The sequence below is a fragment of the Tympanuchus pallidicinctus genome, unplaced genomic scaffold (genome assembly GCF_026119805.1).
Source record: "Tympanuchus pallidicinctus isolate F22 unplaced genomic scaffold, pur_lepc_1.0 scaffold2, whole genome shotgun sequence".
Taxonomy (NCBI): Eukaryota; Metazoa; Chordata; class Aves; order Galliformes; family Phasianidae; genus Tympanuchus; species Tympanuchus pallidicinctus.
In genome coordinates this window covers 5089110-5101728 of record NW_026294721.1, presented here as the reverse complement: position 1 = coordinate 5101728, position 12619 = coordinate 5089110, and the positions used below count along the sequence as shown (strand labels likewise).

At 44.4% G+C, this 12619-nt stretch overlaps 1 protein-coding gene across 4 annotated transcripts in view; it reads right to left on the bottom strand.

Annotated features, from left to right (window-relative positions):
- REEP1 (receptor accessory protein 1) overlaps window positions 1-12619 on the bottom strand; it is a 60065-nt gene that overhangs the window by 31791 nt on the left and 15655 nt on the right. For all 4 annotated transcript variants that reach the window (XM_052681416.1, XM_052681417.1, XM_052681419.1 and 1 more), the window contains exons 2-3: window positions 4282-4354; window positions 1347-1423 (exon numbers count right to left, since the gene is read on the bottom strand). In XM_052681416.1, coding sequence (XP_052537376.1) covers window positions 1347-1423; window positions 4282-4354 — 150 coding nt within the window. The remainder of the gene's footprint in view (window positions 1-1346; window positions 1424-4281; window positions 4355-12619) is intronic.

Here is a 12619-nt window from a genome sequence, read left to right as displayed (position 1 = left end):
TGTTTCATATTATATGTCATAACGCTCAGCAATTAAACTGCAGGAGGTTACTTGGAGACTCGTTGTGCTGGTGGTGAGCAACCACTGTGAATCACTTGGGCATTTTTATTCTTTTAATCTTTTTTTCCTTCTTCTTTCTTCTTAAATAGCCCTTGTCCCAGCTTACAAGTTCTTGCACTTTTATGCCTTCTGATTCCCCCCTTGGCCATCACCAAGCCAGTTGGGCTGTACAGCATTTAGGGTCCCTGAGATGGTCTGTGCCCTGAGATACTGTGAGCACGGATCTGGCAAATTGATCTTCCACCTCACTGAGGCTCTCTGCAGCATACTTGATTTCATAGGCTCTGTGGAAATGACAAGCCCTGCGCTATTCCTACAGGGAGATCCAAATAGCACATCCTCCAAAAGAAAACAACATGGAAATCCCTCCAGATGAGGACAGTGAAAGTAGATTTGCATGCAAATTAGATAAAGAGACAATAAAGTCTTTTATCTCCTCTTCAACAGATCTGACATGCTGACAAATAACCCGACTCCCTTTGTCTGGAGGACCCACTAGAGGCATGCAATCTTAAGAGGTCAGGGCCGTGCTCTACAGTTAAATCTTCAGTCTCAAGTCTATCGAACTCACTGGTATTCACTACTTAAGAAGAAGCCGTAATAAAACGGGCAAGAAATCAAGTATTTTCAAACTTGAGCATCCCAATTTAAATAATTGAATCTGATGATTAGGCATTCATGCACTCAAGCCCTGACAGCCTGCCAGGAATCCTTCCACTGGCACCAGCGAGCCTTCCACAGTTCAGACTGTCACTGTCCTCCATCAAACTGTAACTCCATTCCACCCAGGAAGAAATAGGCAAGATGTCTGAAAAAACATGACCCAGACAGCAATCTAGAAACTAAGTTCTGTGCTGCAAGGTTGTTTCTGCCTGATCCACAGAGTCGGTGCAGTTAGAGCAGGACACAACTATCTAAGCCTAGAACTGTGCCTGTAGCTAAAGATACTATTTTTATGTGACAACCTCTGTAAGCATAGAAATCAGCTATCAGATATGCATCTGACAGATATGCATCTGACAGAGCCCTATTTCTTACAGGCAGGGGACAGAGACTCCTGTGGCGATTTCTTACTGAGGTACCACTGAGCAGTTCTTCTCTCTTCCTTTCCTTACGACAGCATTGAGAAAGGAAGCGTGGCTCCTCCACACTAAACATCCTTATGCATCTGAAGGTGCTAATCCTGTATTCAAGAGAGCGCACACTTGGGCCCTGTTATTTCCCCTACAGACATTTTGATTTTATTTCCATTTCAGTTCAACAGTCTGTTCTCAACTGATGCTCACCAACAAAGAAAGATATCCGTGAACGTCTCTGCTGTCGTGAAGAGCGCAAATATTATCCAGTACATCATCCATTTGACCTGGTAAAAGAAAGCAGTAGCTTTCAGCAACAGGCATTTTCCCCCCAAGAGCTCAAGTAATCTCATACAGGTACGTGTGCAGAGACTCTCATAGAAAAAAGGCTTTCCCCACTTACGTATTGAACAATCAGTAACAACTTGAAGATGCCAGGACTCCCCCCCACCTCAGTACATAGCACATAGCAGATTTCCACACAAACCCTCAAGGAAGGAAGGATCTAGAGTTGGTGTAGGGACAAGGAGGACAGCTTGATTTGCCATTCCCATGGGGGAAGCTCTACTGGCCAGGAAAGGGCCACAGCCTTATCACAGGGTATTAAAATTTTCATTTGGCTCATCTTGGTAGACAAGGTTAATACTAGGGTGGGGACGGAATTGCAATTAAGACAAAATGTACTTACATAATACATACAGGCAGGGGAAACTATTCAGGAAGAGACAGATAGGTAATGTGCAATGTGCAGTGACCCAGGGCTCAGGAACTGAGCTGAGTTAGCATGCATCAGCAACAGTGCCTGCCCACGTACACCCCCTGAGCCCACTGCAGGGGCAAGGGCAAGTGAACTAGCTCACATTCCCTTCTGAGGGCTTAGGTGAGAGCATTTTACTTCACACTGGTTGCAAAAGCACGTGCTGTGCTGTCACTGTGCTTATCTATGGTAAATGCATTATGGACTGGTGGGTGTTTTATGGATTATCTCCTTTGAGGTGACAGTGACAGACATGGAAGAAATCCCCTGGGGAACTGAGATTTGACCAGGGAAACTGTAGTGTCTCAAACAATTCACGAATCTGTGGGGTTTTGTCAGTGATCAATAAATGTATTTAAAAGGCACAGCTAAGCCATTCTGATGTATGTGGTATTGGCTCTTCTTGGGCTGAAGAGAAATACCGTTACCTGCCACTTGCCACCGGCACCTCCAGTAACATTTATCAAGCAATGAGGAATAATTTCCAAGCACTGGAGGTGAGAAGGCAACTTTTTGCTCTCTCTCAATACTGTTTTTTTTCCCCAAAGACAAACTGTAAAACTGACAGCTCAAAAAGCTTTAGGAATCTGCATCTCCAAATTAAAAAGCATGGCATAGGTATAGATAGATGAGTTGGAGGTGTTATTTAGGGCTGCAATAGAATGAGGGAAGGCCGCAAAGAAGGCAGCACAAGAGGGACATCCACACCTGGTGCTGCAGTGGGAAGAACGGTGGAGGTGCCAATAAGGCTGAAACTCACCAGCTCGAAATGCCTTGCTCCATCCTCTCCCCAGTGAAGCGGGGACAGAGCCTGTAGTGCTCCTCCATCTGCCCACAAGTACTGAAATTATCCCCCTGAGCACCAGGTGCCCAGCTGTGCTCCCCCAGCACTTAGATTTGTTCTTATACTTAGTGTACAGTGCCACTGCTTCAGGCATGGGAGGACTGCCTTCCCAAGGCAGCTTCTGCCAGAGTTTTTACATAACTGCAGCTCGCTCAGAGCCTCGCTGCTAGCACAGTTCTGTCAGTTAGCCATTACTGCCAGCAAAAATTCTAAACATAAACCAAGATCTGGTGGGGATGGACCTCAAGCAGCCTAAAACAACATTTATCAAAATGACTATTACTGAGAAGAACAAAAATAAACTACGGTGATATAATTTTAGACCAGTACGTGAAGGGTTGTGTCAGTGTAAACAGCTTTTTTTTTTTTTTGTAATTAAACCCCTAACTACCATATCTCTACAACTGGTGTGATACACTGAAAAACAACGTTAAGTGCAGAGCAGCTGTTTCCACATTTGGGTCATGACCCCACATCTGATGCGAGTCCCTCTTCCACAACTGAATTTCTAATAGGAATTGAAGAATCAACTAAAAAAAAAATCCAGAAAAAAAGATGGAACTGCAATTTATCAGTGGTAGACACTGATGGGGCTGCTACTATCCATCAGCACCTCCAATCAAGGGGTACACAAACCTTGATAATCAGCACAGCAGTGCAAGGGTTGAAAGGCAACACCTGATGTGTTCCATAACAATTTTCTTAAAATATCCACAACCATTATCTAATGGAGATGATGAAGGGAAAAAATCTAAGCAGCCACTGTGAGCCTCAGTTTGAGCTCGCTCAAAGGACGTAATAGGATAGCCATCAAGGCTGCAACCCAGAGGAGAAAACAGCCTTGTCATCCTTGAGATGCTAAGAGGATCGAAGAGGCAAGATCAAGAGGCTGAGCTGGGTTCAGCAAACTTAACAGATTACGTTGTGCGGGGCACTATAAATCCTACAGAACCCCACAGCGTCCAAGTGGTTTCAATTCTCCCACATTTCACTTTCCCTAATGGGCCCATCTCTGTTTAGAAACTGGGTCCATGAAGGTATTTGTCAGTAAAAGACAAAATAGCACAGCCAGTTGCCAGATCTGTCTGTAAATAGGTCACTCCATAAGGAATGATGTTTCTATCCACGTCTCTGTGGATTCAGTCGCAGGCTCTTCAAGTTGCCTCTTCTGATCCTTGTTTAGAATGAGCAGCCAAAGCTTCAAGGCTTTTTGAAAAGGCTTTGATTTAGGCTGCTCTTCAGAAACAAAGGAAAGCATGCAAGGCTCTGGGTGCCAAACACCTTTTAAGTCTGTTGTATATAGCTCACAGAACCAGAGGAATAGCATGCATTTGTCAAAGGGCAGGCTGGCTCTGCAGGGGAGCCAGAAGCAGGAACCTAAGTTGTCTTATCTGAGACTTGTGCCTAGCACTCAGCCAGTCCACCTTCAGGGCAGACATCCCCTTGTCCTGCTGTATGAGAATACAGGTGACACCTTTATAACCTGGTGAGGAGCAATTTTAGGAAACAAATCCTGCAACACAGCCATAAATCTTGTTACTCACATATTCTTTGATGTCCTTCGATTTCACGGCTTTGTAAGAATAATATGCTGGGTAAAGAGTGCCAAATATAAGCCTGGAAAACAAACAAACAAATCTATTTAATTTCCTGTCACAGAGAAGTATTAATATTTTTCGCTTGTTATATCTATTTCTTGCACAAGCAAAAATGTTAGGATCTGATTTAAGCTTGAGTGCACCAAGTACAGCACAGGACTGATTTTATACCATTGCATTCAGAGAAATCATTGCCATCCGTGTAATTCAGGTATTCAGTTTGTCTTTCCTTTTAGAATGGTTTCCACAGCAGTACATTATGAGTTACACAACAAAAGATGACTATGCCTTAAAAAGGAAATGAAATACCTGATTTCAAAATAATCCAATGTAACACCAGGGATATATGAGTATGGTTTTCAGAGGCAGGACAAAATGAGAATCACTTATCTCAAATCCCTTCCACCTTCATTCAAAACTCTGACAAGCTGACAGAAGGCAAGCAGCATCCAAGGGTTCAAATCTGAGGGTTTGAATGCTGCAGCCTTATCCTATATTAAATCTGCCAAAGGAAGAGTCCTGTGCTGCTCTGTGAAGTCCACTTGGGCTCATGGTACAAGAAAGGATTTGCCCAACCAGATACACCAATGGGATCTGCCCTAAAAATTCCAGACCTCCTCTCTTTCAGACAGTTTCCTTCCAGCTCTAAGTCTGAAAAGAGTCAGCGTTGAGGTTTCGTGTAAGAAAGAAATAAGGATTCTTAACTTAAAAATAACACCATGTAGAAAAAAAAAGAACAACATTGAGAAATTTCTGTACTAACTCCTGTCTGCATTGCTGCCTGGCTGCTTATTTACTTAGATTATTCTGGACATAGGCATAGGCTTGTCAAAACCACTTTGCCCTGCCCAGGTTTCAGTTTTATTTAATGCAGCAGGATGATGCTGCAAAGTCTGAATTTAATAGACTGCAGGGGAATGCTTATTGCCTTGCAGATACCTTTCTTTCCATTGGAGCTTTTGTTTTAAATTCATACATCCCGTTCTGCTGCTCTTGGGAGTGGAAATGATCAATGCCTCCATTCCTAATTGTGGAGCCACATGGACCTGCAGTGGTCTTTTCCACTCTGCCAGCAGCATTTGTTGTGCCGTGGGACTCATAATTACAGTCGAGTCCATTAAATGCATACGACATTAAAAATTAACACTCTGGGATATGGTGCAGCATTGTACTTCCCGTAGCTCAAGAAGGTATTTGTGAAGAAATTAAGTGAGCCAGCACACATCTTGATTTCCAGAGCAGTGACCGAAGACAATCTGCCCACTATTCAGCATGCTTACTGTAGCATAGCTTAGCAAAACCCAAAGCACAAAGCAGACTTCAGAAAAGCAGCTAGTAAATGAGAAGAGTCAGTATTTTACAGAGGCTTCAAAAGGCTCGGCTGGAAACAGCCAGCTCAGAGCCTATTTCACACCCACAGGGGCTGTGCTGGATGCAGGATTAGCTAGGAGTGCTCAGAAAGATTCTGGGAAATCAAACACATTGTTCACCCTTGAAATATCTTAACAAACAGCAACACCAGTTAAGGCAAGGAAAAACACACAGACAATGGCTTGATCCTGTTCTCACTGAAGCTAGTAAGAAATATTCCCTTTGAGTTCAATGGCAGCAGGAGCTAAGCCAAAGAATTAGTGCTCACAAAAGAGCTTCACAATATTTCATAAAAACACATGAATCATATTTTCGGTTCCAGTTATAAAGAGTACCACATTTCTATCCTTCCTTCTCAGCTCAGGCAGGCTGCTCTCTCATGCTTTTATTTCCTGCAAATAATCACTGAATGATTGATATTCATTTCCTCAGTTTGTGCTGGTAGCAGACAGTGACTGGATGGTGAAGATGCAAATGGTTTACATGACCACTCGAACCAGTTGCAGACAATAAGCACTGGAAACAGTTCCTGCAAGGGAAGGAAACTGTGCAATGCTTTTGCATATGCAAAGGACTGTTAATGAGATGATGCGCTCTGCCTAAATTGGAGATTGAGAGTTTTACTGATTTGCTTTGTAGCATGCTGTGTGCATATATGGACATTTATAACTGTTGTGGTTTACCAGACTGAAAGCTATTTTAAGGAATGTTGGATCCCAGCCTGCCATTGCTGTAGCTTACTGTGTGGCTTGGAGGCTCTCTGTGCACACCATACAAACTGAAGATAAAAGGCATTTGGGTATTTCTGTAAACTGCACTCAGGTTTATGGAGACAAACACCTGCCCCCAGCTTCTTCCAGCATCTCTTGAGGTTACTGGCTTCACTGGGCTTTGGATCAGGCTGGAGTACAACTGATCTAACACAGGTCAATTCCACAGCTCCTCTCCCTGCTGAAGACAATACTTCTCTCTTCCCTGTCATCCAAGTTTCCCATGCAACGTAGTTATTTTCTTCCATCCTCATACTCAAACCACTGCCAAACTGTTCTTTCTCTACAGTAACCACAAAAACAAGTTTGACTCCCGGTCACTCTGCCCAAACCACCAAGTCATTCCTTGTCCAAGTCTTCCTTGTGTGCTTTGCTGATCTTCACACCTCACCCAAATGAACCAGTGCTAAAAACTCTTCCTCGCCTCATGCACACAGGTCACCCTTGCTGACCAAACTGAAGTAATATTCTTACCTTCCCCTTGCAGTGCCTGAAAAATGTTGCTCCTACCCACTGATGGTTTTTTAACATATCCCACCTCAGTCCTTCCTCTCCTGTAGTGACTGGAGATGAGTGCAGAGCAAACAGCTTCTTACTCTGCTCTTCTTTCAATGTCTTCTCCCACACCCCAGATACTCTTGTGCATACTCTTGTGCTCCTTGCTTCTCCACTACATAGAATCATAGAATCCTCAGAGTTGGAAGGATCCTTTAAAGGCCATCTAGTCCAACGTCCCTGCAATGAACAGGGACATCCACAGCTAGATGAGGGTGCTCAGAGCCTGATCCAGCCTGCTCTTGAAAGTCTCCAGGGATGGCGCATCCACCACATCACTGGGCAGCCTGTACCAGTGCCTCTCTGGCACAGACCGAGTGCCTGCTGCCGCACGCCAGGTGGCAAGGCAAAATCTGTGGCCTACCTGCAGAGTTAGCACACAGCTTTTACCTCCTGGCAGACAGTGCTGTGAGCTGCTCCCTTGTCCAGCAATTGGTGTGTTTGGCCTAAAGAAGAGGAGGCTGAAGGGAGGCCTCTTGGCAGCTACAGCTCCTCACAGGGAGCTCTGCAACAGGGCCCGAGTGAACAGCATGGAGCTGTCAGGGGAGGAGCAGCTGGGGGTTATGGAAAGGGTCTGCACCAAGGGTGGTGAGCATGGAACGGGCTGCCAGGGCAGTGGGCCTGGCCCCAAATTGCCAGAGAAGCATTTGGACAACACTCTCAGCCACAGGGTTTGGATTTTGGGTAGCCTTGTGTGGAGCCAGCAGTTGGACTCTGTGATCTTTGTGGGACCCTTCCAAGTTGGGAAGTATTATGATTCTGTGAGGTGATTTTTATAAATAATGTAAAAAAACTTGGTATGTGAGAACTCTCTGACCTCTAGTTTGGCTGAAATTGCTTTACGGATCCAAGTTAGAAGCAGATGAAAAATAGACTGCTTAAGCCTCATTTCCTTAGGAAACCAGGCTACAAATACAGAGTCAGCCTCTCTTCTCCACCCATTTCCATCTTTCATGCCTCTTTTGAATGAGCTGTGTACCCTAGGAAGCCTTAGCTCTTTATCTTCTATGCAACAAGCAGAAGCAGACATCCTTCAACTTCACATAGCAGTTGTTACATAGAAGGTACAGAGATCTGTCTCTGAAGTCTGGGATAAAACAGATGCAAATCTTCAGGGTATAAGAAAAGTCAAGGAAATTGTGATATTCATCAGTGAAAAAGGAAAAGTTCCCTTGCTACACTAAACAAATAACCACAACAGTCTAACAACTTGCAGTGCTCCATGCTGGAAGTCTCCATCGATTACAGTGGCCTTGAAAAAGGACAAAGCAGGAGCTGTAAAGAAATCACTGAAGAGTCAGCTAATTGTGCAACAGGAGGCAAAAATCTAAGTAAAAGGTTAGTCTGCCTGAGGAGCAAGATAAAGATTAATGCTGAAAGTCTTATAATCCTATTAGGTACATCAGCAGCAGTCCCAGTCTGGACTGCTACATGCACTTCTGGCCATTCTTTATCAAAAGAGATACAGCAGATGAAGGAGAAAGGAAAAGGGCAAAGAATATGTATGGAAGTACACTGAGGAAGATCCATAAGAGCAATTGTGCCACCATTGTTTCTCTGACAGCAAAGACAGTGGTCAAAATAGTGAAGCACCAAAACAGCCAAAGAGCATAGAAAAGACAAAGCAAGTGCCCTCCTGCTCCTGATACAGCTTACGTGGACGCTCAACTAAATCAAGAGAACTAAGTCAAAAAAGAAGGGGGGAGAAACTCAATTACCATGAGTTAATCTGTGGAACTGACTATTTGTATTTATTTATTCAATTAATTACAGTACTTAGGATGGGGGTTTGGATTTTGTTTTCATTGTTTAAGTTCACCACTAAATGACACAGGAAGGGATGAAGTTTCCCATGCTGTAGGGCTTCCTGTTGGTTCCTCTTTAGCAACCTCTGTCATATAGCAGGGAAGAAGCTGCACCATCTCCAAACCTGCTTTTGTCTCCCCTCACCAGCAGAGCCACAGTCAGCCCTTGCTGTTATGTTCTTTGTATTCCTTCTCTGGATCTGCTAGTATTGTGGCCTGGCCTTTACAGAGCACAGGTTAACCAGCATAGGACAATTATCTTAAATCTTATCCCTCACTGCTCAGGGGTCAGAGCTGGGATGAAGACCTTGGATTGCTTAATTCAACATCTTGAGTTCTCATGAGGGCTCCTCATGAGGGCCTGATCCTATGGCCATCTGCATGTAACGTTAACTGTCACATTCAGTTACACATCACAGCAGCTCTCATGAAATAAATGGAAACATTCAGAGAATTCCATGAGAACTGACCAGGACTCAGAGGTAACCTCCAGAAATGCCTGCAAATTCATATTTTCTAAATGGCAACCTGCTCTTACAAGTGCACCAGCAATACACCATCCATATCCCAAGCCGTCCAAGTTGTGTTCATCCTGTTACCATGCCATCCGTGGTCGGGCTGCCCAAACATTTAGAACATCGGAGCACTGCCACACAAATAGAACAGCCCTTCTTTTCCCCAAAATAACTAACATTTCCACATCATCAGCACACAGCAGCCAAGACAACAAATTTCTGTTCAAACACAGGGATGGACACATGTAGGAACTGCTGAAATATCTCCTATTTCCTCAACATGTTTGCTGGCTGGGAATCAACTCTTTGAAAAGGTTGATATGTGTAGGACGAGGGGAAATGGTTTTAAGTTGAGGGAGGGGAGATTTAGACATCAGGGGGAAATTCTTTACCCAGAGAGTTGTGAGGTACTGGAACAGCTGCCCAGAGAGGTTGTGGATGCCCCGTCCTTGGAGGTGTTCAAGGCCAGGTTGGATGGGGCCCTGGGCAGCCTGGTCTAGCATTAAATGTGGAGGTTGGTGGCCCTGCATGTGGCAGGGGGTTGGAGATTCATGATCCTTGAGGTCTCTTCCAACCCTGGCCATTCTGTGATTCTGTGGCTAGTGCATGTTTCTTACACGCTGTTGCCACATCAATGTTCCTTGCTGAAACTGTTGAGAAGAGTGCCAGTAGGTTAGGGTCCTTTATTATCAGTCCTAATTAATGTTCACACAGTGACACAGATTAAAAATAAACAGCACTGTCTTTGTACCAAAGGTGCTCAGTACAAATCCAACAGTTGTGAATGTGAAAATAAGCTATGCACAAGGGCAGGGATGAGGTTAATGTGGGTGACTTGCCAGGCCAACTCTGACTCCAAAATGGGACATGGGCAGAGGAAGCACCAGCTGCACATGGGAGGTTCCAGGCTGGTATTCCCTGAGAGATGGCACCTGCAAGCTCATTGCAGTCATTTTGCAGCTGTCCTTCAGAGACTCCAGGAGTGCCACAAATGGTCCTCCTCCCTGTCCCAGGTGTCCTGAGGCACCAAGGGAACAGAAAGCAGGAGAATTAAGTGTCCCAGCCTGCAATACTAAGCTTCCCATCCAGATCCATGGCTGACATCTCTGCCAGGCTACTACAGAAGCCATCCACTCTCTCCAGCATGGCTGGTGAAACATAATCACTCCGTTTGGTGAAACTGCAGGGTAAAGGGACGCCAACTGTCCTTACAGCAGAAATAGTAGGAGCAAGGGCTGTCCTCAGTGCTTCTAAATTAAGCAGCCATGATCCTTCCCAGACAGAGCATACTCCTCTCCATATTTTTACCCCCTCAGCCAGGGCACTCCTCAGATGGGAGCTGGGAGAGGGCCAGGCACACACAGGCTATGAATTGGGAGTGAGTGGCAAGCAGAGGAAGAAGCCTTGGCATTATACTTGCTCCCTGTGAGACCCCACATCAAGACATGTCAAAAGAAGGCAAATGTGGTTCCCTTTTCCCTGCTCCTCTACTTCCTGTTACATGCAGAAGACAGAAATGCAAAAATAACAACACTGCAGATGGACAGACCTTGTAAAATGCTAGGATCATTAAGATAATGCACTTAACATCTGCTCTTCCTAAAACCACAAGCAGTGAAGTGTCTCACAGTGCTGATACAGATATATCTACAACCTCAGATGTCATATTTAAAACCCAATCAAGATTGAGAAGGTGCTTTCCTCTTCCCAGTTGTTGTTCCAGGCTGCCTCCAAACTCAGGTGGAACTGCATTCATTTACACACACATTGACACTTCCAGGCTTTCTTTACAGTCCTTCAGGATAGAGAAGGTCTGCAGGACTGCCATAAAAATATCTCATGGCTCCGCAGCTATTTTAGGAAGCAAAATTTATTGCAGGTAAATGTGTAACCGAGCTGCTCTGTTCTACTTCGTGCCTCCTTCAGTGCAGCTGCCTGGGCCCAGTGCAGATGGGCCACCAAAGCAATGCTGCAAGGAAGGATCTGTCCAGAGAGCATGCCAGGGTTGTACGGGCCCTGACCCACGGGTGGGAAGCTGTGAGTTGATAAGAACGTTGTGCCTGGCGTAATGCATCAGTCTGTGAGCAGCTGCCTGCAAGAGATAGTGTTCTGTGGGCCTCGACAGCATTCACCTCATCACTGCTTCTCCTTTTCCAGTGCTGCAGCTCAGTAGGACCAGAGGAGAAAGCACTAAGCTCTGTCCCAGCCCTTGCACAGCCCTCTAATGAAATAATTCATTAGAGTGCAGTACTGAGGGAAGTAAAATCTGCACCTTTTAGAGAAGGAAACATTCTCTGCTATGTGACCAGGTCTGGTCTTCACAGCTCCACCAAGGCAGTGCTCAGCATCTGTGTGCTGCTGATGTTTTCCCTACCCAGTACTGCCCCTGTGTTTCCTGCTCTGAGACCCCTGCCTTTTTCCAAGCCAAACAAATGGCAATTTGAAACCTAAATGGGAAGGGCTGTTTTTTCTGACTCTGTAGAGGGGATGTTTATGTGGAAAAAAGCTTTTTTAGAAGCACTGACATTATATTCCAGAGATGACAGATGGTTTAAAATCTGTATTGTGAATTCACTTACAGATTTATGGTAGGCTCATTGGACAGAAAGGAAAAGAACAAGAACAAGAACTTAAGCAAACTCATTTTTAGGCTGAAAGGACTATATAATATGGACACACAGCAACAAAGAATCTCTGTATTATTTTCGTTTAAAACCACAACTGTGCTGCAAGTATTACTTTGGAGTTATTTTAACTGATGCTATGTGAATCAACTTTTAGCAATCCCAATTTAGAACATAACTGTACACTGTATCCTAAAACTCTGTTCAGGCCATGGAAGGTTTTCACCATCCAACCTTAAGTGCTGCCATGGACCAAGGAGATGGAGAGAAATGCAAAAGCTCCTGTTTGTCTGTTCCTCCCTGAAAGGCAACTTTGGACTCCTAGTCTTGGACTCATGGGACAGAAAAAAGGAATGACAAATTACATCCAACTATAGTTCATCAAATCAGCTGCAACACTATTTCCTTATAGCAATGTTGCTTAGAATTCCATAGACAGAAGTACATGATCAAGTGAAAGGAATATTTTTAGCTGACCAACATAGTTAAAAAAGAAAACAAAAAATCAGAGGCCTCTTTGGCCCAAATACTCAGCTAAAACTCTGAAAAAATACTGATTTCTCTTGGAAACAATCAATTCTGGGATACCAATGGTTCAATCCACTGATACAAATCCTCAATGAATCACAGAATCATTAAGATTA